Source organism: Dunckerocampus dactyliophorus, chromosome 1, assembly GCF_027744805.1.
Source record: "Dunckerocampus dactyliophorus isolate RoL2022-P2 chromosome 1, RoL_Ddac_1.1, whole genome shotgun sequence".
NCBI classification, from domain to species: Eukaryota; Metazoa; Chordata; class Actinopteri; order Syngnathiformes; family Syngnathidae; genus Dunckerocampus; species Dunckerocampus dactyliophorus.
The window spans coordinates 32,200,396-32,228,351 of record NC_072819.1 but is presented as its reverse complement, the minus strand read 5'-3'; the positions used below and the strand labels follow the sequence as shown (position 1 = coordinate 32,228,351).

General features: G+C 38.7%; 1 protein-coding gene across 2 annotated transcripts; it reads right to left on the bottom strand.

Moving 5' to 3' along the window:
• Positions 1 to 217: 217 nt before the first annotated feature.
• esyt1a (extended synaptotagmin-like protein 1a) lies at positions 218 to 27,140 on the bottom strand. 2 transcript variants are annotated; one of them, XM_054779778.1, is made up of 31 exons: positions 26,361 to 27,140; positions 24,515 to 24,556; positions 16,589 to 16,723; positions 15,121 to 15,194; positions 14,863 to 14,935; positions 14,691 to 14,780; positions 14,569 to 14,624; positions 11,913 to 12,033; positions 11,611 to 11,787; positions 10,103 to 10,185; positions 9,936 to 9,984; positions 9,574 to 9,663; positions 9,330 to 9,425; positions 9,175 to 9,246; positions 9,022 to 9,108; positions 8,773 to 8,922; positions 7,359 to 7,541; positions 7,112 to 7,288; positions 6,943 to 7,025; positions 6,819 to 6,867; positions 6,643 to 6,732; positions 5,646 to 5,741; positions 5,201 to 5,272; positions 5,042 to 5,128; positions 4,824 to 4,970; positions 4,275 to 4,399; positions 4,014 to 4,109; positions 3,801 to 3,932; positions 3,624 to 3,729; positions 1,335 to 1,384; positions 218 to 1,251 (listed from the first exon to the last, which is right to left on the bottom strand). In XM_054779778.1, exons 1-31 carry the CDS (start codon positions 26,688 to 26,690, stop codon positions 1,224 to 1,226), a joined length of 3,246 nt encoding a protein of 1,081 aa, XP_054635753.1. In that variant the 5' UTR covers positions 26,691 to 27,140; the 3' UTR covers positions 218 to 1,223. The 2 variants fall into 2 exon arrangements, with proteins under 2 accessions (XP_054635753.1, XP_054635762.1); XM_054779787.1 differs by lacking the exons at positions 16,589 to 16,723; positions 24,515 to 24,556; positions 26,361 to 27,140 and adding an exon at positions 15,855 to 16,498.
• Between the last annotated feature and the right edge of the window lie 816 nt (positions 27,141 to 27,956).

Here is a 27,956-nt window from a genome sequence, read left to right as displayed (position 1 = left end):
GCACCTAAGAAAATGTTGGTTTATAAATCATTAACATCATACATTATATTTATCTTACTATATAACAATATATTAATAAAAAGTTATACAAGAATACTATACACTTCTTTTTATAGCTATTTTTTTCATTACTACTGTTACCTCAAGAGCAATCAAGTTTACAATTACGAATCCTTGTCCTTTGATGGTAAAAAAAAAGGGTCTCAAGTCAATCTCGTTCATGGGAGTGCACGCTTTAATCAACAACTTCAAAGCTGATGTATATTGTGTCAAAAACAGCAGTTTTCTTTGTCTTGAGCACTCAACACTGTTTTCTTTCAGATACACAGTTGAGTGTCTTATGATGAACTGACAGCCGTGCAACACAAAGTCCCACCACTTGCGTAATATTTACTCACTTCTTGTAATGAATTAGCTGCGTTGCATGGAAAACTACGCATGAAAGCTTGCATTTAGCACTACATATGCAAGAAAGCGTGCGTTCCATGAGTACCTCCAAAGTTTTGTCTTCATAAAAGCACAGTGATTAGGACCGCTTACAGTTTCATAGCTCAGATTGAAAAGGTATATGAGGGTCTCACTTTGTAATACGTTGTTATAAAAGTAACATTTAGTCGTAAAGCTCTGGTTAGAACATATAAAACATCATCTGGAACATAACCGTGTAACACTGTTCAAAGTTTTGTTAATACTTAAGGCAATAATATAAACACACATAAACAAAGCAATATTGGGAATTGGTTTTAAGACTGTAAAAAACAAAGCTCTAGTCTCTTTCAGTCGTGTCGGAGGGTAGAAATTTGTACAACATTGTCATACCTTTGGCTTGGCTATTAACCACAGCATAAGCCCTCCTGAGAATACAATTCTTCTCGGACTTTTACAGGCTTTTATATTGTCATTTCTTAGAATTGTATATAACATATACAAATGTTGTATTTTGTGCAACATAGTCGCATTATTAAATATCTATTCAGCCACAATATTCTACTGAAGAATGTGTCTAAGGATGCAGCACAGTTAACACTTTACAGAAGACAAGATAGCTTCCTCTAATAAATACTGATGGACCGCTGTTTTGTGGTGCAGATGTGTTATCCTTTTTTTTTTTTCTTCAGCGAAGATGGAAATTGCCATTAAAGCTGAATATACAAACACACAAATCACAGATCACAGAAGCAACACTACATGTTAAATAGTACGGACGATCAGCGTTTATTCCTCTATGCTGACTCTGGTATCAAATCATACCTGCAGAGAGAAGACAGAAGAGTTGTTGACTGGATGGTCTTATTTGTACAAACCTTGTGACTGCAAGCACTTTGGATCTTTACCACTGTGTGACGCCAATCTTCAGATCAATTTGGTCAAGGTCCAGCAGCAACTACCGGCAAGAAGGGAAGAATTAAACACTTGTGTGTAACTCTGTACTTTCAAATATAACTCCAAATGCATGGTCGTAGACAACCCTAATGTATCCTACATGGCATCTTTGCATTCTATGTAAATGTACGAAGGCACAATTACACTGTAGTTAGTCTAGCTAGTGGAGAAGCCAGTAAATTCTTATTTTAACTCGACATCTCAAGTCGTGATCTAAACAAACTGTAAACTGTTACACTATCGGGGACAATATTTTTATTGTAGGGTTGTGAAATGATTAGATTAATCCGTTTTCAAATTAATCATGATTAATCACCATTTGTGACTATGTCTGAAATATATAGATTTTTACTGTGTTTCATGAAAAGAAAGGTAAATGACAGGACAGGATTATATATACAGTAATCCCTTGCTTATTGTGGTAACTGGATCCAGTTGCGACCAGGATAAGTGAAGTAGAATTCAAGTAGAATTCTTTCCTTACAAATCAAATATTTTCGTAGTTAGAGCATAGAAAACCTGTTTTCTAAATATTTTAACATCATTAGTAGGGATGCTCCGGTCAGGGTTTTATGCTCCCGATTTCGATACTGATCATCCAGTGAGATCAGCTGATACAAGTGACATGGATTAAATGTACATTTTTCAATTTATATATGATGAGTGGTATTGGTCAGAGGCGCCGTTAGACAATTCCAAGGTACCCTGGCAAATAGGTACGGTAATTATTAAAAAATAAACGTTTGGGCAGATTGTCTTTTTTTGCCTTTATTTGTGTGAAACAATTTTTGTACTATTTGACACAAATCTGAATTTAATTAGAAGTTTTGAGTAATATGAATATATGGGAAATAAATAGTTCAATCATTATTTTTTAGCTCAAGACATCAAAAATAACAGAATAAAATAATACAAACAAATATCTATAAATAGAAATCTGTCCCGCTGACCTTAAAATAGAATAAATTCAGTGTCCAAGTTGCAGAGATGCCCGACTTTCCTCACTTTTAGCGCTGTCAGCTATTTGTGTTTTATTTATGACTGGCAACACTTAAATTGTACACTTCTTTATTTACCAAGCAGATCTCCACTCAAACAGTGTGGCCATCATTTTTATGCTATTTTGTGCTCATTTGTCATTATATAAAAGGCATAAAGTCTGAATTCAACAGTTATAATTAAAAACTACTAAGAGTTGAAGCAAATATTCTTTGATCCTTTGTGAGCTACTCAAAATCAGCCTGTGAGCTCGGAGACTCCTGTGATAGTATCACCATCATAAGGCTGGACACATTATGTGTTTTTCTTCATTAAACAACCACACGCAAATAGTGTTTTGAGGATAAGACATAATTAGTATAATGACAACAAGAGAGTAAAGTTTTCAGTGACACTTGAAACAGTTATATCCACTTGTGGCTTCACCGTGGGACAAAAACGAGCTCTGAATTAACCGCATTGCTTGTTTGCTTTAAAAACAAAATGTCGTTGTGGTAAAAAGTCACATTTGGAGTCCGAAGACCAGAAGCTAGGTGGATAATGCTAGTTAGCTAGCCTAGTTCGCTGCCAGTGCAACCAGTGACAGCTAGGCAAAGTGGTGCAAGAATAGTCGACCAAAGATAGGTTTGGTAAGGGAGTGATCAAACACGCTGGCATCGATTGGCGTAGCCTGTGTCAAGCTCAACATGCGACACGTCATTTTGTTGGCAACCCTATGTGACACAGCAGACATGTAGGATTTGCCGCCGCACGATGATTGTTTTTTGTGATTGGCTTTGAAAGGCGTAGATGGGCATATGCTGATCGCATTTTTTATGGAAATCGGCCAATACTGATCTGTGGTCAATTGATCGGAGCATCTCTAATTATTAGACACCTCTTGAGAGCCCGCTAGACACAAAATAACACCCCATAGTCACATTTACACTTGTATTACCCAATATAGTAGACATAATAAGAGTAAATAAACCATTTTGCTATAAATGTGTTTCCTACAAAAGCGGACTGGTGGGCAGACAGGAATGGATTGTCAAGGGTTCAAAGCTGGGATTTAGCTAGGCATGGGTTACGGCCACAACAGTAGCCCATGCTTTTATTAGGGATTATTGTGCCTGTCATGAGAACGAGAGGGAAGGGAGGGCGCATTCAAAGGATATGTTGGATTCATTCGTTAGATAGCGCAGGTGTACCCAATGTTATTGCCAGAGTGTATATGCAATGTGTTACATAATCATACTTACTTTGCCAATGAGGTCCCTCTCTCTGCTCATGAAGGAGACACTGTTCTTCACAGACAGATCCAGCCTCCTCTGTGTCGACTCCTCCAGAGAGAAGTCAAAGTCAAACCTACAGAAAAGAAGAGGAAAGCGACAGTCAAACATGTGAGCACAAGTCACTTGATGGCACATTTGTTTCACCTTTCGTTGAATTCTGGGTTGAGGTCCCTTTTCTTGGTGGCAGTTCTCCTCTTGGTGGTCGCCTTCTTGTCGGGCAGCAGGATGAAGGTAACGTAAGGGTCGGCCCCATCCTTTGAGCATGCTGTCAGACCTCTGCAGGTGCATACATGTCATGTTTACCCACTGCTCGTAGTCAAAAATCAAGTGACATATAAATAATATCACGAGTGAGACCTGCACGCATGAACAGTGATGAAAAGCCTGCTCTCCTCTGTGGAGTAGCCAATGGTGAGCTTCACCTGGCCTGCTGCACTTGATGTATCTGTGCCCCTAAAGAAAAAACAAGAATTAAATGTATTAATTAATTAAATGTATAATGCATTTATTATATCAAGGCATGGCAGACAATTGATTGTTGGTGATTATCAAATAGACTGGAAAACAGCTGCTGTCTCAGCAAACAGTGGGGTTTCCATGGGGGAATTGATGACTCACATGGCGAATCCAGTTCTGTGCCTCAGGTCCAGATGGGAAGGATCCCATCTGGGAATAACTGCGTCTCCACTTCCGTCATTATCCCCTGGGACCCTGCGGCATACCGCTAACTGAGTGTCCAAGATCTGCGACACACATGGACAATAGTGGTGCCACTTGTAACATATCACTCTTGTAACTAAATAACTACTAAATTGTGACACCTCTCAGTATGATGTCATATTGATATTGCAATTATACTGTACATATTGTCAAATAATTAGCAATTGTCAATATGCATTAGTCTGTGCATGTATAACATACAGTATAATCATTATGTATGTTCATTTTAATATGATCCTTTGTCTTCAAGTAATTCTTCTGACCACATTGATGACATAACCATTAACACATAGAAGATAACAACAACGAACTGTGGTCTTCCAGTGCTTTGTCATCACTTTTAACCTGCTGTAGACAAAATATGCTGACACGTGCCTTGTGTAGGTCATATTTTCTCTCCCAGTGTTAAATTATACAGCAAAAATATGCAGGTGGCATTGACAGAACCTTGAGTGTCACCCTCAGCAGGATCTGGCTCTCTGGCAGAGCTCCATCCAGGGCGAGCCAGCGGTCCAGCACCAAGCTTGGCTCAGCCATTACCTCCCTGAGAGGGAGAGACAAGGACCCAAGAGCCTGGCCCCAGCTGTGGGACAGCTAGTGGAAGACACACAGTTACACTTAGAATGAATTATGCCATGTCTGTACGCTGACACTCTGACTCTCACCTTGACTGTGAGGATTTCATCTCTGGGATCTCGAACCAGGTAATGGAATGCTTCATCCCATCTCGGGGATGTGGACCGTTCGCTGATCTGAGGAACAAGAAGTTAAAGGACTTCAGGACATAGGGGTCTAGTAGCGCTCATCAGACGTCATTGTCTTACCTTAGTTCTATGTGAGACATTTTTTAGGATAACCTCTGCTCCAACTTTGGGCTCTTTTCCACTTTTCTTCAACTGGAATCAAGAATAAATGCTATGTCACCTTGGATGTAACCTTTTATAGGGCACTCACTGAAATCCTTGAAAATAAAAATGTCAACTCTCAACAATTATTGGAGTATATAAAGACTTTTATTTTACTTTTGGGGCTTTTCATGCATACACTTCTCAATAACATTATTATTATAAAATTACATGAATTAATTACCTATTAAATAATTACCTCATTATGAAACCTGCACTTTTAATGCATTTTTAACACCGACTTACATTATCCAAATATAGTTCCTTGTCTAGGAAAGTTTTATGATGTACATGCTCACAAATAGCAAATAAGAAATGGTAAGAAAACCCATGACAAAATATGTGATCAGAGATGTGATGTTACCGGTAGGCCGTGGGCACGCTCCACATACACAAAAAGCACGGCTGCTGAGGGAAGAACTTTGTTCTGGAATGACTGCTGAGACTGGTACTGCAGGATCTGCAGGAAAAGTAAAAAGAGTTTTAATTAGATGATGAGATCATGTATCTTGAAGATGACAGTCTGCAGCACCAAAAAAAGTGATAACTCATTAACAGTGAGGAAAGTCAGTTGGTCACAAAAAAATGTGGCTACGTGACCTATGAGTATGAACACAATCATTAAGGGTCAATAAAAGTAAAAAAAAATCAAACTGCCAAATAAATGTAGTGTGAATCATGCTACTGTTGAGCCAAAGGAATTGATTAATTGAGGTCCATCTGCATAGTTAATAATATACCATGCAAATATGCCCCCTAGTGGCTGTGAGCGGTATAAGATTACATAATAACAACGTGAGTACATGCAAAGTCAGTTTCTGGCATCTTTGCTTTACTTTGCTGACCAAGACCAAGATCTTGCCTGGTCTTGAAGAAAAAGTCCAATAGTCATATTGTTATTACATGCAAGTAAGATCAGCTACTCGCTCACTCGGCGTGAGTTGTGTGGTCCTCTGTGTCTTTTTTTTTTTTTTTAGTTTTAATTGTTTTATTTATCTTAGTTTTTAATTCAATGTACTTATTTATTTGTTGTTGTTTTTTTACCTACTTCTTGGAATTTTTTGCTTTTATTGCTTTTACTTCCTGTTTAAATATTTTACTGTTGTACATTTTCTTGTTTTTATTTATTGGATTTTTTTAGTTTTTACTGTAGTGATTTTTAGTTATTGTTTACATTTGCATTTGCATTCCCTTATTTACTTATTATTTGTGGTTTTGCTAGTCTGTGCAGCACTTTGGAAACAGTGTTTATAAAATGTGCTATATAAATAAAGTGGATTGGATTGGATTGCCTAATAAACATAAAAGCCACAATTAAACATATACACTCTAATGCCTGAATGACCACGTAGCGAACAAACCTGATCCATCCTCGGTAGGTCGGACACCCTGGGCAGCCATTCTAGCAACAGGTGAACTCGGCCTGACTTGACATCGTTCAAAGTGTACCACTGTAAGAAAAGCATTGTATGAACAGTCAAGAGTCAAACAAAAATGGCTAAACTAAATTAATAAAAATTAAAGATATTCCACACACCGTGTCAATGAATTGCGCACTGATAATATCTCGTAAACTCAGCTTGAACCTGCAAAAACGGGACTGAGTTACTCCATGCGGCAGGGAGTGTTAAGATTTTATCTGCGAGGAAGTGAGAATGTACCTTCCCAGGAAGTCATCCTGATCAATGTCCTTGTCAAACAATTCAAACTGGATCTCTTGACCAGGAAGTTGAGTTAAAATCACCTAAAAATCACATGACCTTTTGTGTAACGTTTGATGATAGCCACACCATGTTTGCATCAGAAAACAGCAGAGATTGAAACAGAAACCTCATAGAGTTCATTCCAAACTGGATTGAGGTTCTCTTTGATGGTGTGGCTGCGGAAGGTGATGCCAGCCACACGGATCTTCACATAAGGGTCGCTCTTCCCTTTCACCATGCCCCCCATGAAGTTGTCCTTAGCTATCAGGTTTTGGGCCTCCAACAGATGGATTCGCAGCACTCCCTGTGAAAAAAACAGGGATTGCATTTTGCCTGTAGTTGGAATTCTTTGTGTTTTGTTTTGTTTTTTTTACCTCAGATGCAAACTCTGGGTCAGGTGTGGTATGCTGCGGGCGTGATGGTGGAGGTTTAGCTAACCCACCGGGACCCATTGGGTTCAGCTCTGCTGCGATCCCCCCGTGACCTGGGCCCAACCCTGGGGCTAAAGGTCGAGGAGAGGGTGTGGTGGGTGTGGCATCATCACTTAGCCATAAAACCTAGAGAAAAACATTTTAAATATTTCATTGTCCCTCTTTTCCCAACAGTTTACTAATGTTTTACTACTTGTTAATCATTGTCATTATTATTGGCTGCTACTGCTATTGCAAACAGCATGTTTATATTTTTCCCACCATAAGCAGGTTGTGATTTGATTGTTTGCAGCTTACATTAAATTAAAGTTAAAACCTGTTGTGTGAATGAATAAATACACTAAGTCCCCTACTAACTAACATCCGACGTGCGAACATTCGGAGATACGAACACAAGCCGACTGGTCTATATTTTCATGTGTTTTGCCTTATAAGTCCATATTTATACTGCTACATGCCTGACCGCAAACCCATATTTACTGTATACTGGTACATGCTTGACCAGCAGAGGGCACTGTGACACTGCTAATGGACCCAACAGATACAGGAAGACAAGGAAGAGGAGAGAGGAAGGCTAAGAGTTTTATGATACAACCCGGACAGAGCGTGTGATTAAAGTTTATGAAGAGTTAATAGGCCTGCTTAATTCTACACCACCCACAGAACACTACCTCTTTTAGAAGAGTCTAACGACGATGGCGATTTGTCTTTTTTTCAATATCTCTTCCTCCACCACAACGATGTATGCTCGACCACTCCTCTTCAAAGGTAAACAACATTAATCATTACGTATTATTATATCATTTTTATTATAGTTTTTTTCTTTAATTATCCTCGTTTAATATTACTACTGCATCCAAACTCATATTTACATACATACACATATACTGTATATGTATGCATGTACATGTAGTACCTATATCATTGGTAATATTACCTTTTCCCCTACTTAAGAACAATTCGACATAAGAACGGTCGTCTGGAACCAATTGTGTTCGTTGGTTGGGGACTTAGTGTACAGTAGAATCATTATATACACACATGTGCATCTCAATAAATTAGAAAAAGTCAAAAGTAAATTCTATAGATTCTCTATGCACAGAGTGAAATATTTCAAGATTTTATTTCTTAATCATTTTGATGATTATAGCTTACAGCTAATAAACCCTCCAAATTCAGTATCTTGTAAAATTTGAAATATTGTCAAAAACTCTTCAATATTGTAAACTAACGGGTCATGCTGTAATAAGCAAATTAACTGCAAAAACGTCCTGAACCTTTAATTGGCCTCTAAAGAAAGAATGTTACATACTGACCAAATGAAAAAGGGTAAAAGGTAATTGTAAGGAATACAAACCCGTAGGACAATTTTGATGTAGATGCGGCTAGCAGGACCAGAATTCTCCAACTGGAACCACTGGTCCATGGTGAGATCAAGGGTCCCTAGAAGGCGGGCTATGGGGATGGTCAGGCTGCCCAGGGAGAGAGATCGGTCATCATCCTTCACCTGATTGACACGTACAGTAGGAACAGGAGAGTGGGAAAAAATCATCATGCTTCTGATGGAAAAAGCAAACAGACATATTTAGCAATCAAATCAATTTACTTGAATGTCAATGTCTTGTTTGCGAGGATCCTGAATGAAGAAGGTAAAAGCATCCTCCCACAATGGGTTGTTGGTACCATAGCTAGTCTGCACAGGGGAAAAAATACTTAAGCTAACAATTTTGCTCATGTATGAATAAATAGTTACTATTACCTTGCTCTCTCTGGTGGTATCCTGAATAGAAATTTGCACCATTGGGCTTGGGTCCTTATTGCCTTTTCTCATCTAAAACATAATTTAAAAATACACAGGTGCGAGCAATTAATGCTAATAATTGAGTATAAATTATGTACATATACTCTGCTTACAGGTAGCTCATGAGCCTGATCGAGGTAGATGGCCAAAATGGCGGAAGATGGAGGCTCGGCGGTCTTGGTGGTCAAGTTCTGGTTTCTCTGGATCACCTGGAGGACAAGTCACAACAGAAGGGGTGACCAGAGATGGTCAGTATTTTCATTTGTGGTTATTTGTAGTATTTGTACTTGGTAATTTGACAGGATAGAACGATAATCGGTGTGTACAATGTGTGAATTGTATGTTGTGTTGACTCGCCTCAGTAAGCCTGTCAGCAGAGGACAGCAGAGAAAGCCACTCCAGGCGGAGGTGGACGCTACCAGATGGGACGTCCCTCAGATTAAACCACTGTAAACAAAAACACATTTTTTCCCTTCTTATCACAGATTTGAATCCCAAAGAGGGTGGCAAGACTGAAGCTGCAGAGATCAAAATTGGTCACAAGGATTTACATGTGACCCCTGTCTGTGGTCACATGCTAACAGGATTACAAAAGTCAGCTGGTTTTTAGATTATGGAAATGGCACAACGTTAGTTTGGGCTTAAACACTTGAGTAAAAGTTAAAAACAAACCACAGTGGATTTTGTTTACAGAGACAAAGCACCAACAACGTACTTACATCATCCACCACTCTGGCTTGTTTGACAATATCAAGATCCACCTTCAGCCTGAAAGAGAGACAGCTGAGGCTCAATAAATGTACACTGTCACACAGAATTGTGATCCAACATGGTGGCATGATGTGTGAGATACACAAATTACACACAATGAGAATGAGTAAGCTACCTGCCCAGGAAGTCATCCTGGTCTGGGTCTTTGTCAAAGACTTCCACTTCCAACTCCTGACCAGGTACTTCATGGACAATCACCTGACATACACACAAATGAACAACAAACAGAAAATACACAAATATACTGCAGATAGAGCCAGACACACAACACATTACGACAACATGATCACGATGGAAAGAAAACATTTCACTATTGTGCTCAAGAGGTTAAATACTGACGATGATACTGTGGGTTTTGGTTTTTACTTTCAAATGTGTGTCCCCAAATGAAAGAAAAGATAAATGTGCCCAAGATTTGCTTATCATACAAGTTGCAGCTTCCTGCTTCCTAAGAATGCACAGAACAAGATGCAATCATCACACAACTGTTTACATGTGAAAGTCAGTGAGCAAACTGTGCAAAGTAAGAGACTGACTGCATCATCCGCTAAGTGACAACAAAGCAACACGGAATAAACTGACTGGTTTTTGTGGGATTTTGTGGTAAACTCAACTTGGTTTTTGTGGTAACAAAGTGCATTGAAATAGGGGCACGTTGATCAGTGCGCCAGCCACTCCAGCAGAGGGAGCTGTGCTGAAAAAATAGTTTGACTAAACATCCTTCCATCCATCTTCTATACTGCTTGTCCTCATTAGGATCACCGATCAGCTAGAACCTAGCCCAGCTAACAATAGGCGGCCTACACTCTTAACCGGTTAATTATAGGATACATACTGTATAGATAGACAACCATCCACACCTATTCACAATTTACAGACTCCAATTAGCTAAACATCCATGGAGACGGCCTGGAGAAAACCAACAGAAGCAGGTGACAACATGCAAACAGCGTTTTGAACCCAGATCTCCTGACTATGAGTCAGCCACGGTGGTGCCTAGATCTGCCAAACATGTCATTGAAATTTAATAGAGAGTAGGAATTCAATTACAACAATAATGTGGATAAATAAATGTCTCTAGTCATAATTTTAGTGCTGATTTTGGAGTATTTTTCTTAATGTGTGTATGATTTCCTCCACTTGTGAAACCTAGTGCTACTGCACATGCATATAACAAGGAAACCTGTTTTAAATGTTCTAAATCTACTAAATGCGCATGCACTTTTGAAGAAACCATTCATGTGAGTAGAATCTTTACACAAAATAATGCTATATTACTGTATTTTGTCATTGTCAGCATACAGTACATATTTTATACTACCAAATGCAGTGTAAATAAACATGTTTTAAACTACAACCAATTAAATTATAATTTGATAATCACGTGAACATGTCAAAAATGTACTTATATAGCGTTTTCTACTTACACGTTAGATTGATAGCTATATAGCCAAGTGATATCCACACTCAAATCCACACTATTATGCTACGGGACACACAAGTCAACAGGGGCGAATGGCTCAACATTACAACGGCTCTCCCTGTCCTTACTCTGCATTATGGTAAGTTGCCAGGAAACAACATAGTGGGTGTGAAAACACAACTGCTCCCATCCACACTGACCTCATACATCTCCCTCCACTGTGGGTTCAAGTTGCTGTCCACGTGATGCGAGGTAAAGATCTGCGTTCCCACACGAAGCACAGCGTACGGGTCAGACTTGCCATCAATAAGACCCTTGATGACGGTGTCCTTGGCGGTCAAATCTTCGGCTTCCAGCAGGTGGATACGCACAACTCCCTATAGTATATGCATAGACACGCAGAAAGACATAAGTTCCAGTCTGCTGTATGACATCTGGGTGATGCGTCTGCTGTCAACCTGTGTTCCACAGTTCCCAGGCCATATATTACAGAGACAGTTACCCTTGGGAGAGGGGAGCGGAGCTGCGCAACCTGCAGGTCAGCCACCAGGGGTATGGTGAGACGGTTGGGGAGGACCAGTTGGGAGGCAATTGCATCCATTATCATAGTGTCCGACATGGCACTGCAATGAATGCAAGGATGATGGGACACACAAGGCAAAAAAGAAGACGCTACTGCTGACAATGAGAACATAAATAACACAGCCAACGCCCATTGGCTGTGATGTTGTGAGAATACATTTTGAAACATGACAAACTGTCATTGTCAGAGGAATGTGATATGTCAAACAACTTTATTTACACCCATGTGTAATGGGTGTCAGCTGGTATGGCTGTGCAAAAATATGTTGCTAAACCTCACTTCCTGATGTTATAAGATGGACAGCGAGTTGACAGCTCAGGCTTTCAGCTTGTTGGCTAGCGCTGTTCAACTCTCATTTAGCAGGGATCTGTGGATGCGCGTTCGAGCCCAGGCTGGCTTATCCGCCGTGTATGTCACACACATGACAACATCTGAAAGTATTTTCACTAGAACAGTGAAGAATCAGCTCACTTCACTGAACTTTATATCGTGGCTGTTTCTCCATTGCTCTCTTCAAACAATGAATAATGGGTTTTTAAAAATGACATGTTTAATAAACACAAAAACACAAAGTTCCAATAACCTTAACATGTAAGGCTGGCATACAGTATGTCACAAAAGTAAGTACACCCCACAACTTGTATTGCAGTATAGAATAAAAATCCACCGAAAATGTTTCCCTCAATGAACTGCAGCTCCCCGATGTTGGCAGCAATCACGCATCCCCAGACAATGTCACAACCACCATCATGCCTGACTGTGTTGGCAGCTATTTAGAAAACGGCTGCGTGTGGGTCATTTTCAGTGGATAGTAAATCTATATAGCTGTAAAAGCAGTATACTGACGACTAGGGATGGAAATCTCTTTGTGATAGATTTGATTCAAATCTAGATACACAGGTTACCATACGATTAAAAAATGATATATTTTAAAAACAGAACGATTTGATGCAGTGTACAAACGATACGATTCTACAGTTAGTGTTTGTTGATGTAGACATTGATCTTACATTATAAAATAAAGTTGCCAATAAGATGAATGTGGCATTCTTACTGTATTTTCTAATGTGTAAAAGAGCACACCATATCCCCAGGCATGCTGTAAGGCACTGGCAAAAATAATGTCAAACATATTTATTGTTTAGACACAGACCAAAAAAAGACATCTTTTTCTTTGATCAATATTTTACATTCTATATTTTATATCTATATTTTTATACCTGTTACAGGTTAAGTTTTACTATGTCTTAATGTTGCTAGAAATGGAATTGGAGCCACTAAAATAAGTTTTATTGTATACTGTGTGAAATGACAATAAACCTTAATCTATTTATCTATATCAAATATAACAATGAAAAAACAGAAGTCTTAACCTTCAGTCCAATCAGTAATACAAAACAAATGAGTAGTGCAAAGCCCCTTAAATAATGACACGGCCAAGTGACCAAGCACAAATAAGTAAATTCAACTGTTAGCTTGGAAAAGTAAAGAATCCCATACTCAAAATGTCATAAGGATAGTAAGCGTGCAACATTTCAGACTGAGCATATTGTTTTCAACACTCCAGGTAGGTAACAAAGGTGCAAGTAACAAAGCATACTCGCTTCTCTTGGTCTGGCTCGTCAAGTTGCGCTCTTCTTGTAAAATCCAAAGACGATCTAAACTTTGTTTGTGTAAGTGTTGAAAATCTTTCACGGTGACTAGCTAGCAGCTAGTGCACCTCCTACTATTTACATCCATTTTCGTCTTCAGTCATGGCAAGCTACGGAGCATGCGCAACAATCCTTTTGCCGGCAGCCCAGGCTTTCACGTTGTTTAAAAGATACTCTGTCAAGCGACTGCCTCTCTCACGATGCCCGGTGCATGTTTCCACAATCGATTAATCTAAAGATTTATGGCTGATTCTTTTTGATACAGGAGGCTACTACCGGCGCAGCCGAACTGTTCTCTTGTCAAATTGGATATCCGGTCGCATCGGTTTATCGTTCACAACCCGACTGACTACTTCAACGTATATCCGAGTTTCATTTTGATAGTATAGTCCTTTGAGAAGAAATGTGAGGTAGGTTATGTACTTACTTTTGTATTATACTGTAGTTCTGTATTTTTGTTGCTATTAAACAAAACTCAAACAAGAACAGGGATTCTGGCACCAAAACACAGTGCATAACATATTCACTTGAATATGTATCACTGTATACACTCTAATCTAATGACACCCAATACAAGAATTTCATTCATTTAACCATATATTTGTTATTGTGGTTGTAATTTGCATTGGATGGCGATTGGATGGTTACTGTACCAACCTCTCGCCCAAAGACAGCTGGGTTAGTCTCCAGCATACCCGCGACCATAGTGAGGACAAGCGGTACAGAAAATGGATGGGTTGCAATTTGCAGTGTTTGTAAAGACACTCTTGTATTGGGACTCATTTTATTGTGCATCTTGTGCTGTGCCTTCATATGAAGCATATTTGCAAATATCAGCAATCCACCATTATACCCTGTAATATAAACATTACAATACAATTAAAGCGAACATGGCTGATCTGTGAATAACATCATCAACTCACTTCAGTCCAGGGATATCCAACAAGTTGGTCAGACCAGTCCAGTTAATGTCCAGTTTCTATCACACAGTTTAGAGTGAGAGATGCAACACACAACTGAGAAGCAATGACGTGGTTCAACTCACAGGTCGGCGGATGAAGAACATGGTGATGGCCCCGACCAGCGGAACATCTCCAATAAGAGGCTCGAGGATCACACGGAGCTTTCCATGGAGCTATGGAAAGAAGCGACGGGGTCAGTCACTGTACTATATCATCTGTGTGAAGAAATATCTATGATTATTATTATTTTCATACCTGAATCCCTTTAACCCCAGCTTTGCAAAAGTACTTTTTGATTTCTACGTTGATCTCGACATCACCAGCATAGCTGCAGAAACACGCATACTTATTAAGGAAAATGCCTGATATGATGAGTGTGCGAAGAAAGCTTGTTTTGTACAAAGTAAACATACTGTACAAGGACAAACTCCCAAAATGCCTAACCGGACTGGTTTCTTACACTCAGTCAACAATGTAGAAAAAAGAGAATCCATTAATAATAATGAGAATTACCTGAGGTACAAATCCAACATGACTTGTCTCCTATCGTGTTCTGTGTGAGCCTTCACGCCAACCACTTTTAAAGCCTGTGAACACAACACGATTACACCCAGCAAACAAGGCAAAAATACAGGTGGTCCTCGGGTTACGAACGAGTTCCGTCTCTTCCTCTGTGATGAGTTTTAGAGTAAGTCGGGACTTCAAGTAACACCCAAGTCACTGACACCGTACACAGAACATATGAAGGACATATAAAATACAGTAACAATTAAACAAAACAGTAGTAGCAACTCCTTGGATGTCTGGCAAAATGAAAAGGGCATTGCAAGGGAGTGAGAGATAGCCTTATAGGGCATCTCAATAATGAGACCACTACACTGCTTAATTATCACAGTCCATTTCATAGGAGCAGATCCTTTGACATGTTCATAAAAACATCATCAAAAAACATCCTTTCTACGGCTTGGACCCGGCATGCAACCAATGTTTATGTCTTCAATTCCCCACTGAACGTTATACAATCTCTCATTTTTCTTCACTTTTCACTTTCCTTTTCTTTTTGGAATGTGGGAGGAAACCGAAGTACGCACGGGGAGAACATGCAACATGCTAACCACTCAGCCACCGTGCGGCCCAGAAAAAAACCCATAATTGTAACATTTCCATCATAATCGTAACGCTGCATTGAGATAAACCTTCAAGATTAAACACTCTTAATACACAACATAATCATCAAACTTACTTACTTATTCATATAACTCACACAGAGCAATGAAGAACTTCATGCCGTGTCTCCTTCCTTCTTTCTGCTATAACAGTGCGCTCTGTGCTATGAGGCATTCAGGTGCACTCGTAATGATGAGTGTTAGGCGCTAATTGTTTTTCATTTTTATTCACGTACCCCCGATGACAATTGGCTTACCCCACTTTGGGAACCTAGCAACTAGACCAACAAAAAATTCTGCCACAACTGCTAGTAAAATTGTTTGGGACGCAAAACGCTCTGAAAGAATGTGTTGTGGCTGTTTCAAGATGCACAATAAGGAGGCACTTGTAGAAAAATGTGCTGCATGTTCGAGTCGCCAGAAGAAATCTATTAATACACCAATATCACAAAGCAGCCCACTTAAAATATACCAAACAGCACAGAAACGAGCCTCAAAACGTCTGGAACAAAGTTATGTGGAGTGATGATGAGTTATGTGGCCACAACCATAAATGTTACATTTGGAGAGGATTCAACAAGTCCTATGAGCTATGAGGAAATGTTCACTGATGTTTTTGTTACTGATGTTAAAGTGAAATAAATTACTCGTAACGTCATTCATATTCTCTGAAAAATGGCCACGAACTCAAAAATTCTGCCAGGCTGTGTAAACGTATGGGCACAACTGTACATCACTAAATCTTTACTGGTCAAGAAGAGACAAGTAAAAAAAAAAATGCACATTTTCAAGATCAATTGGAGCCAATGAGATACCTTGTCTCCTAGGTTGACCTTGGTAAAGCTGAGGGTCTGCAGATGTATACTGGAGGCTCGGATGGTTGGAGCAATGGTCTCCAGGAGTAACTTCTCCAGAAATTGCCCTACAAAAGGCCACGCTTGCTGTAAGAGCTACACAAGAGAAAAAGCATTGTCACTTGAGTGGTAATACCTTTGGGAATACATCACATTTGTGGGTTCCATGCAGGGATGTAAATCTTTTGGATGATTCCATTCAAATCTATATACACAGGTTAAGATGCGATTCAAAAGCGATATATTGTAAAAACAGAACGATTCGATACAATTCAATACAGTGTACCAAAACGCTACGATTTGATTTCATTCAATTGGATTCTACGGTTAATGTTTGCTGATGTAGACATTAATCTTATATTAGAAAATAAATAAGCCAATTCTATAAAAGTGGCATTCTTACAGAATTTTCAAATGTGCAAAAGAGCACATCATATCCCCAAGCATCCTGCATATGGCGTGAACCGCCCAAATTCCCATGCGCAACGATTAAAAAAAAAAAAAAAACTGAAAAAATATTTGTAAATAACTACATCACATTTTATGTAAATGGATATTAATTGTGGAAATATGGGTCATTATTGTATTGAAAAAAATAATATACAGTTAGAAATCCCCCAGTTTTGCATATGTTGTTTGTTGCGCTCGGCGACCTCTAACACTTTGTTCAACGGTGCTTGACTGCACCATTGGGTGCACAGATAGACTACTATATTGCATTTTTTCCCTTTTTCTTTCACCTCATATTTGGTCCCAAATGCTGATAGTATGTAAGAATGCATAAAGGTAAGAATTGATAACATTATTGAGCGCTAATGTACAAATTTGTTTGTTGGATTTCTGCTCAGCAAAACAAACTCCAGGCTCGTACTGGTGGGTGGTGGGTCTGTATTCACTGAGTGCTTTTAATTTGATGTTCTTCCTGTTAGTTTTATACAATACATAATATATGATAAATCAGATCGCTATAATGTATGCTTTGCGACTACTTACATCCATTTTCGTCTTCGGTCACAGTAAGCTACGGCGAACACGCAACAGTTTTTGTCAGTAGCCCAGGCTATCACGTTGTTTTAAAGATGGACTGTCAAATGGTTGCTAGTCTTGCGATACCCCGTGCATATCTCTAAAATCGATTAATCTGAGGATTTATGGCTGATAATCAATCTGGGAGGCTTCTACCAGTGCAACCGTATTGCTTGCTTGGCAAACCGGATATCTGGTCGCATCAGTTTATCATTCACAACCCTAGTTCCATGAGGTAATGGTTATCATGTCAAAAAGGTCAGGGTTCAATCCCCAATGGAAACACTTAATTTCTCTTATAGGATTAAGAAAGTATCTTTTTATTTTATTGGCTCTTGAAAGGTGTGTCTAATAAATAGAGTCCTACATTAAAAGCCCTACATTAGTGAAGGCTGCACCTTGTGGGACTCTAACTCTACTGTTTCTGACAGTGCATAGTCAACACATACAATACATTTTTGATGCTTTAATTCATTTGCGAACAGCATTGATAATTTGGGTGTTATTCTGTTGTTATTCTGCTGTCATGTGGTTTTACAATTTCTGAATGTACTGTATGTCGTATACAATATTGTCCCCTTTAATGAAAAATGCCTTTTTCAATGATGTTCTCACAATAATGTTAGATACATAGCCCTAAAGCCTGTTTATGGACACTGAATCTGAAAAAATCTATTATTTCCCTCACATGTTTGCTCTACTTTTGAGAGAAGAGGTTGCTCAAATGGTTGCTTTTCATGAAATGTGGAAGTAAAAATGTTTCGCTGCACTTCTTAAAAAAAAGACTGGAGCACTGCCAACAAGCTACTTATCTGCCTAGCTTCTGGTCTCTGGACTAAAAATATGACTTTTTTTTTTTTTTTACCACAGTGACATTTTGTCTTTAAAACAAACAAGCAAAGTGAGTCATTTAACAACTTTGCTCTCTTGTTATCATTATAATAATTATGTCTGGTCTTCAAAACACTAGTTGTGTGTCTAAGTTGTTTAACATAAACAGGTGGTAGTGCAGATAGTCATGCTATCGCAATATTTGTTTCAACTCTTCCATTCAACTGTTCAATTCAGACATGATGCTTGTATTTAAGGACAAATTAGCACAAAATCGCATCAAGACAATGACCACACTGCTTGTGTGGAGATCTGCTTTGTAAATAAAGTATAATTTCAGTGTTGTCAGTCACATTAAACCCAAATAGCTCATTTCTCCTTTCTTATTGTCAAAGTAGTTCTAATAGTGATGTGGATGTTGGATATAAAGAAGGAGCAGTGTAAGACAAATATAGAATTGCTTAAATGTGACTTATAAAATATTAATATTATATAAAAATAAACGCATAACATAAAAGTGCAATGATATAATAAAAAGAGAAACAATAATTATTGATAATAACTTACAACAGATAGAATGGTAAGTGGTGAATGAATGTCAGTGGTCTACCTTCTCTTTGCACTTCTGTACTCAAAGTTTCGCATGTTCATAAACAGGCACACGCTAACGGATGTGTGCCAGCGTATGGTCAGGCATTCTATACAAACACGTATGATGTTATGTCCATGATATAATGTTATGTCTATAACATTATGAATACGGCATTACTCCTGTATCGAAGGGCTTCAACATCAAAAGGCAAAAGACTATTGCTAGAATATTTGTTTGTTAAACCTTGATCTGTACATTACTGTATATCAGTTGTATCAGCTATATCATAATAATGGATACCATACATCATTCTACATTGTAAAAACTTGTGAAGAAATATGGTATTACACTTACGTCATAATGTTGGATGTTTACTACTGTGTCAATGTCATTAGTTTTACTCCCTATGGGGGAATAGCAGCTGTTGGATACTGTAATGATAAGCTATTTTGAGGTAACTCTTTTTAAAGGAGGAAATAAAACATATTTTGAGCTGAATAAATGTGCCTTCAAAATGCATGTATGCATGTATGCAAGCTGTCCCTTATTTATTTTTGCGGGAGTTGGCAACCCTACTCGCTCGTGACGTCTAGCTGTCGCAGCTGCCGCGGTGTTAATGTCCAAGCCAAAGCTGTTGTAAATCTGCATTTGATCAAAGTTACTTAAAATCAAAGATCAAAACATGATTCCTGCATACGGCTTCTATCAAAACATGTGATATGAACATATATTTTGAAAATTCACTACTTCCTGCTAGTGCAATCTAAGCATGACGGGAACTGTATTTTTTTTTGTGTAAACATAAAACTAATTTGCAATGTATTTTACATGTGTCTTCACATAACTATCCGTCAACATAAAGGATTAGTAGTAAGTAGTTAGGCTCTAAGTCAACGCTCTCCAAGGCCCATTCCCTCAATATTGAAATTGATGGTTGTTTAGTTCCGACTGTTTCTCAAGTCATGAGCCTCGGAGTCTTCCTGGACAGCACACTATCATTCAAATCCCACATTTATAATATTTCACATACAGCCTTCTTCCATCTTCCAACTCCGACCCTCTCTCTACCAAGCACTTGGTCCCATCTCACCATGATTACTGTAATGCCCTTCTCACGGGTCTTCCACAGAAACTTGCCCATCAACTTCAGCTTATTCAAAACTGCGCTGCCAGAATTATTACCAACACTAAATACTCTGACCGCATTACACCCATTCTCGCTAACCTCCATTGGCTTCCTGTCCGACAACGCGTTCAATATAAACCCCTCCTCATAACCTTCAAAGCACATAACTTGGCGCCCCCTTACTGGCATGACTCGATCTACCCCCACATCCCGTCCCGCTCACTCCATTCATCATCTGCTGCCCTGCTCGCCACTCCTCATTTCAAGATGACTACTTTCGGTGCTCGGGCTTTCAGCTGCTCAGCACCCAGACTTTGGAACGCTCTTCCACTACACATCCATCTGCTGGACTCTGTCAATATTTTTAAATTACAACTTAAAACTCACCTGTTCAAAACTGCTTACTCCTCTTGACCTTGGATTTTTAGTATTGAGTGTTTAGCTGTGCTTCCTTTGTATTATTATTTTTATTTGTACGCTTTATTGTGATTATTTTTTGCATGTAAGGTGACCTTGGGTGTATTGAAACGCACCAACAAATAAAATGTATTAGTAGTAGTAGTAGTAATAGTAGTAGTAGTAGTAGTAGTAGCTACAACTGCCGTCATTATTTAAACTTTCATACTTTCGTTTTTGTTTCAGGTTGTTTACTACAATGTTGAGAGTGTGTAAGAAAGAATATTATAGTCAATTATTAAACAAATATAAAAACAACATTAGAGCAACTTGGGGCATTCTAAACAGTATTATAAGGACCAGTACTAAAAAAGCAGGCTACCCTCATTATTTTATGGTTGGAAACACCAGTGAAGGTGATATGAATGAGGCAGTTAAAACGTTTGTAAATATTGGACCAAAAATGGAAGAAGAGATTCCAAAATTCTGGACAGTGGAGGAAAGGAATGAAACAATAGACAGGAATCCTAATTCCATGTTCCTCACTGATGTGACAGAAAAGGAAACCACCTAAAGACCTGAAGTTAGTATTATTTGTGGATGATACTACTGCTTTTTGTTCTGGAGAAAGCACAGACCTAATAAAGAAAAGTCACGGATGAAATGACTATACTAAAAAGATGGTTTGATAAAAATAGATTATCCTTGAACCTAAGTCAAATTAAAATAATGCTATTTGGTAATAACAGAAAGGATACGAATGCGCAAACACAAATTGATGGTGTGAATATTGAAAGGGTGAATGTAAATACATTTCTGGGGATCATAACAGATGAAAACATGAACTGGAAATCTCATATTAAAAATATACAACATAAGGTGGCAAAAAATACCTCAATATTGAATAAAGCAAAATTTGTCTTTGACCAAAAATCACCCCATACTCTTTACTGTTCTTTGGTATTACCAATACCAACTTATTGTGCGGAGATATGGGGTAATAACTATAAAAGTAATCTTAATTCGCTAAGTGTACTGCGAAAAAGATCAGTTAGGATAATCCATAACGCCACATATAGAGAACATACAAATCCTCTATTTCTAAAATCACAAACATTAAAATTCGCTGATATAGTAAATTTTCAAACAGTTAAAATGATGCATAAAGCAAACAATAACCTGCTACCCAAAAATGTCATACAATACTTTTCTATAAGAGAGGAGAAATATGACCTCAGGGGAAAACTAAACTTAAAACACTTACAGTATACGCGAGAACAACGCTAAAAACCCACAGCAGTTCAGTATGTGCAAGCAAATTATGGAACGGATTGAGTAAGGAACTCAAACAAAGCAGCAAGATGAGCGATTTCAAGAAACAATACAAACAGTTGATGTTTGCAAAATACAAGGAAGAAGAGTTTTGAACCACTTTGTACAAAACTCTGTCTAATCACTACAACACTCATTACTCTTCATTCTTGTGAGTTCATTGTCAGTACTCACCTGTTATTCCAGCTAGGTTCAGTTATGTCTATTTAAACTGAGTATTTATTTACTATTATACTAATTATGTGATTATTATTTCTTATGATTGAAGAAAAAACATGACAATTATATTACCACATTGTTACATTACCTTATCATTTTCCTTTGTATTAACTGGCAAAAACTACATTTGGAATACAGGAAGTGAATAAATGTATTGCGGTTGATGTGAAATGGATTAAATAAGCTTTGCTTCTTCCTACTTCCTACATGTGAAAATGTGAATTGTACTATGTGATGTATTTCATTGTAACTTTTATCCATGTTCAAATTAATTAAACCATTACGATACCATTCAGCACTGCTCCGCCGATCGCTTATTATTTTACTGCTGATTGATTGATTCTTCAGAAAAACCAACACCGATGCCAATATCGATTGGCAGATATTATTGAACATCCCTAGTCAATAATCAGCCAATATTCAGTTAAAAATGGTCTCCTGTGAGTGGGCATTTAATTTTTTTTGACAAATTTCAGATTAAATAAAATAAAATAAAACAGTAAGAGCATGTGGGTAACAGCAAAGTGTATGTACATCCACATATGACAATGAAGGCCAAAGTGGCAGTAAACACACGCAAAACACAAAGACGCTATCTCTACCTATTTCCGTTGTGGCTGAAAAACTGAAACTCACAGAGGAAATGAAATCAACACTATTCTAAATCACTAATAATTCACTTCTGTAATATAGCTATTTAAGTGCCCTCCAGTTAAGAAGTAATTTTACACAGCCTCACTGTGGGTGTTGGAAGTCGAACCAAAAAAAATGTGTTCAACATTATCTGATGAAGGAGGTTGACAGTAAGAGAAGAGTTTCAAACAATGCACAGCTCCACAGTGTGTCAAAGTGGTGTTAGTTTCAGCAATTGGGTGTGAGGTGTAGCATAAGGCCCCGACTGACCCCCATCTGCACAGTCCTCATGAAACTAGTGATGCTTTCAGGCTTAAAGGAAACCTGTACTTTTTTTGGAATTTTGCTCATCATCCACAATCCTTATGTGAGACACTAACACACATGCCTTTCTTTTTTCTGCGCATTGTGAAGATATAAAAACACATAAAAAGAGGCAGTTAAGAATGCACATAATGGGAGGCACTTATAAACCTATAAAGCCTTCTGAAAAAACCTCCAAAAACCACCAACAATGCCCCATTTACATAATGTGACCTGCATATTAACCAAGTTACACTGACATTGTTATTATTATTGTATTATTATTATTATTGTTGTTATTATTATTGTATTATTGTAAACTTTATTGTAACATTGTAACATTTTTACGCCAAAGAACTACGTTAGTAGTATAGTGACACCTCGCCACACCACACCGGCTAGTGACTAGCCGGCTAGCGATTAACTTCACCACGCATTTGCTCACAGTGCGTTAGCGCCAAACTCACAACGCCTCAGGCCACTACCGAAAGGTATTGCTACATTGGTATGTGTATATATATACGTATATATACTGTATCTATACAATGCTGCTGTGTTTTTGTTTTTGAGTTTGGAAAAGTTAACGTTTGGAAAAGTTTGTTTCTATGTTGCTATGTGAACTCAATGTGCCCAGGAAGGAAGTTCCAGTAATGCTTAAAATGACAAAATACATCAAAATACTGTAAGTATTACAGGTTATGATGAATGTACCTGTTACTACATGGTCACAGCATGTATATAAAAACATTAAAACATTGTTGGAGGTTGTAATAACAGTCTTTGTAGGCGGGATAGGTGTGTCTCATTACGTGCAGTGCTGAGCTGCCTCTTTTTATCTGTTTTTATATCTTTAGAACACACACAAAGACAAAGACTTCCAAAAAAAGTGCAGTCTTCCTTTAAGGTAGTTAAAGGCTCCAGTGTACTACACGGCACGCTTATGGTCATGCAGCAATGATGAAGTCATTGTATTGACTACAATCAACTCTAAGAACTGAATAATGAACAAAATCTGCACTGTTGAAAGTTGAATTCAGCAAATTACTTTTAGACAAAGTGTGACTCTGACATTAGAGTTCATCAGATTTTCCCCTCCAGAAGGACACTTTGCAGTATTAGTATTCACGTCCACATTTTGCCTGCAGTCTGTGTTTCTGCATTGACAGAGAGGCTGAGATATCGTCAGAGCCGCTCTCACTGCAGCTTAATTACACCAGCAGATAGAGCAAAAAGAGCCCGGTCATCGTAAGTCCAGAAAAAAAAGTGTTCTTTATCTTAATAATTAGTGTGAGGCACATCCTCTTTCAAGTTTATCATATTTTACTAAAATCACATGCTGTTTAACTGGCTTAAATACAGCAGTGTACTGTAGAATGGATTGAAAATGTGTAAAAAAAATAAAAAATAAAAATAAAAAACAGCAACTGACCTTATTCATCCACTCCACTTTTTCTACATCTGGGAAGTTGACCTGTGGAGAATTAATAAAGGTAAGGACTCAAAGTTGACACCAGAATGTGAAATGACTTGTAGTAGTATACAGTAGTATACAGTAGTATACTAGTAGTATTTGGCAAAACTCTTTACACGAGGGGTCACCAACATTTTTCCTTGTGAGAGCTACTTTTACAAAATGAAAATGGCCAAGAGCTACTCATTTTTGTAACATTTATTTTCAGAGCTTATTTTGAACCCAAACAAAGCGAATATGCTTGTTTTACCAGAACATTAACAAAATGCTGGTGTCCACAACTCACATTTTGTATTTCAGAATGCATTTCTTTCTACTGTTCTTTCATTATTAACTCAAAACCTGAATGAAAAGCAGGCTTGCGGGCACCTCATGTGGTCGTGGGGGGCTACCTGGTGCCCGCGGGCACCACATTGGTGACCCCTGCTTTACATGTAAGTTAAAGGTTTTGCAAAATGTACAAACTTACAATAGATTGCAACATTTCAATAAATAGTGACCATTTGCATTATAAGTTGTGTTACGCTATTAAATAGTTTTTGTTTTGTTGGTTTATTGCAAGTGACTGCAAGTCCAAACTTTGCAAATAAATATGATAGAATTGCAAGTCTAACTGTATTTATTCCCGACACTAGTTTCAGTTAGTCTGGATTTCAACCAGCATTCTTTAGTCATGCCAGCCAATCGAGTATAAGTTTGATGGTAACTGCAGAACCAGAAATGGAACTTATTGTAACAGAAGTGGCTGCTCATTACAATGCTTCATGGTCAAAGCCGCAATAAGTCAACTTCATAAATAAAAGGGGGCTAAAACACACAAAGTAAATCATAATGCTAATGTGAGGAGATTAACCACACAGGTACACACACAATAACCTTCCCTCTGAATGTTTGCATCACCTAATTTAATAGTATAATATGTTGTTTGTTAAAAGTTTTCATGTACAGCAGGTGTGTCCAAAATGAGGTGTGTCCTCATTCGCGTCCCGCAGTTTTTTGCATCTGGTGGTCCATCCATCACACCATGGATTGTGTGACCTTGGAGGTTTCCACTCTTTAACCGATGTATTCCTGTACATAAATGTGAATACTTCCCTGTCAGCAGCCGCCAGGAATGTTTATTGTGATACAATATATCATATAGTAATGGGACAGACTAATGTCCTTAGGGGCAGGACTTGAAGCCAGCAACACACTCTGAAAAAGTACATCACAGCACTTTGATGGTGACAATGGCTTTTATACCCTTGTCACTTACATCTTGGGAACATTTTGGGGCCCTGGAAAAGGTCCAAACAGCTACCTAAGAGTCCAACAATTAGCCCTTGGGGGTATGTAAGTGTACATTATACTTGAGGGAAAGCACTCTGCTATTATTTGCCACAATGTGTATTTGATCGTTTGATTGAGCTTCCTGCATGCATGCACACACTGCTTGCCGTCTCATTCTTTGTCCAGATATGGTGGTCCATGTCTTGTGTTTATGTGTAAGTTTTTTGAAGCCACATAAGGTCAAGAGCGGCTTCACTTAAGTAAAAAACGCAAATATTTTCCACAAAAAAATTCCATTGCATATTTGACCTGTGAAATCCTATTTAGCACAGATGGATTAACCAGGCATTGCATGTTTTGAATGTGCTGATGATATAGGAGAAGACTTAATTTAAAACAAAACTTGCCCAGGCGACTTATTAAAGGGTAATAAGCATCTAATGAGTGGTATAAAGTGGTGAGGAAGATCTCGGCACTAAAAAAAAAGAGAGAACGAGCATGGCGGTGAATGACTTCTAGGGATTCTCCTTACCCAGGGAGGCAGATCCCGTTTGGCTCGAAAGACCTTCTCAGTGGTGAATTCCTTCTCATTTTCCAGGAGATACATGGCCGCGTTGAGCCTCCTCACTTTATCTAGCCGACTGTGCTTCCAGCCCATATAGACCATGAGCCCAAACAGCACCAAGGTGATGCTGAAGCCATAGTATCCAGCAAGGTAGACCGGCAGCAGCGCACCCAAGCATTTAGCGAAGGACCACAGGGCGCCCACCGCGCGCTCTCCTACGGGTGCTTGGCCCAGCGATGTCGGGGCTGCAACCGCCGTGCCTCCGCTCATGCCCGCCACTCTCTCCGCGGATGACATCGCACGACCCGTTTGACTTCTCCGGCTGTGACTTGAGCTCGCTCTCTCCCTTCTTTCTTCTTTTCCGCAGTCTTGTAGGCAATAGTTAGAGTTTGCACAGATGGCCGCTTTAGTGTCAGCTTGCGTGGATTAAATCATTATGGGATCCCACTCTTCGCCCTCAGCTTAGTTCCGCAGAGCCCCCAAAACGCACAATTCTGTTTGGTGGACGTGTCTTCTTCTCAAGGGAGGTGAGCTGGAAGCAGCAGTGAGGTTTGAGGGGCGGGCTCTCTGCTTGCAGTCCTCTTCCACGTCAAATCCAGCAGATTGAAGCTAAAACAGAATTAGCTCGTAAGCGTGACTTTGGGGGTAACATGCAGGGCCATTCATGACAAATATCAATTACATAGTACGTGCAAACAGCCCTGCATTGTGCAATGATAACCCATTATGCTTTTTACATAACGGGGGCAGGAGCTGCATGCACAAGTGCTCATCTCTACTGCAGCAGCCAGCTGAGCACGACCACAGGTTTAATGAGGTGCCCATGCTCAAACTGAGATACAACAGAAGCTATATGTTTAAAGATGCTCTTTTGACGTTGAATTTTAATGACACTATTGTATTCTATACCATATAATTGTATTTGAACTTTTGTTTGTTATTGTGGTTGTAGTTTGGTATAGGATTGTATAACAGTTCTTGTATGTGATGTTCCGTGCACCTTCAGTAATGCAATTTTTATGTATGGTGGTGGTGTACAGTCCCAGTTGGACTACCTTCACTTGAGGCAGTTGGGTGAGTCTTAAGTCTTGAGTTGCCTGGATGCAGCCAAATTAGTAGTATTTGCTCAAAGGGTGTGAAGTTTGATGATCTCTCACCTGTGCTAACACATGGTGATCTCCTCACAGACAACATGCACTATTTACAGGATTTGTTAGTCAGTCGGGGATAAATAAGCCATCTGCTTTCAGGAAATATAGACAAAAATTATGTGGTATTGAAACAGCAAAGTATAACATTGTCTGAACATGATATAATGCTAATTTAAAAAGAGTTCAAACAAAACAGAAGCACTGACTTACATTCACAACTTAAATTCCAGTATATTTTTAATTGTATTAATTTATCCTCAACAGTCATATCTTACTTTTGTAGCATGTCTTTTGGCTGCACTGCTTCCGCTGGGGTTTTTTTGGCCAATCAGATTGCAGCTTCTATGTTTTGCTGTGTCAATCTAATCTGCCTCGGGCCTTCAGAATCACTAATGGCGGATGTCACTTAACT

What these genes read in the sequence shown, in the direction of transcription:
- esyt1a (XM_054779778.1), bottom strand. Translation starts at nt 26,690, where the DNA reads ATGTCATCCGCGGAGAGAGTGGCGGGCATGAGCGGAGGCACGGCGGTT. An exon ending in ATCAGGCTCATGAGCTACCT is followed by an intron (nt 9,247 to 9,329) that starts GTAAGCAGAGTA and finishes ATTATGTTTTAG; the next exon opens with ATGAGAAAAGGCAATAAGGA. An exon ending in CACAGAACTGGATTCGCCAT is followed by an intron (nt 4,110 to 4,274) that starts GTGAGTCATCAA and finishes TTTTTTCTTTAG; the next exon opens with GGGCACAGATACATCAAGTG.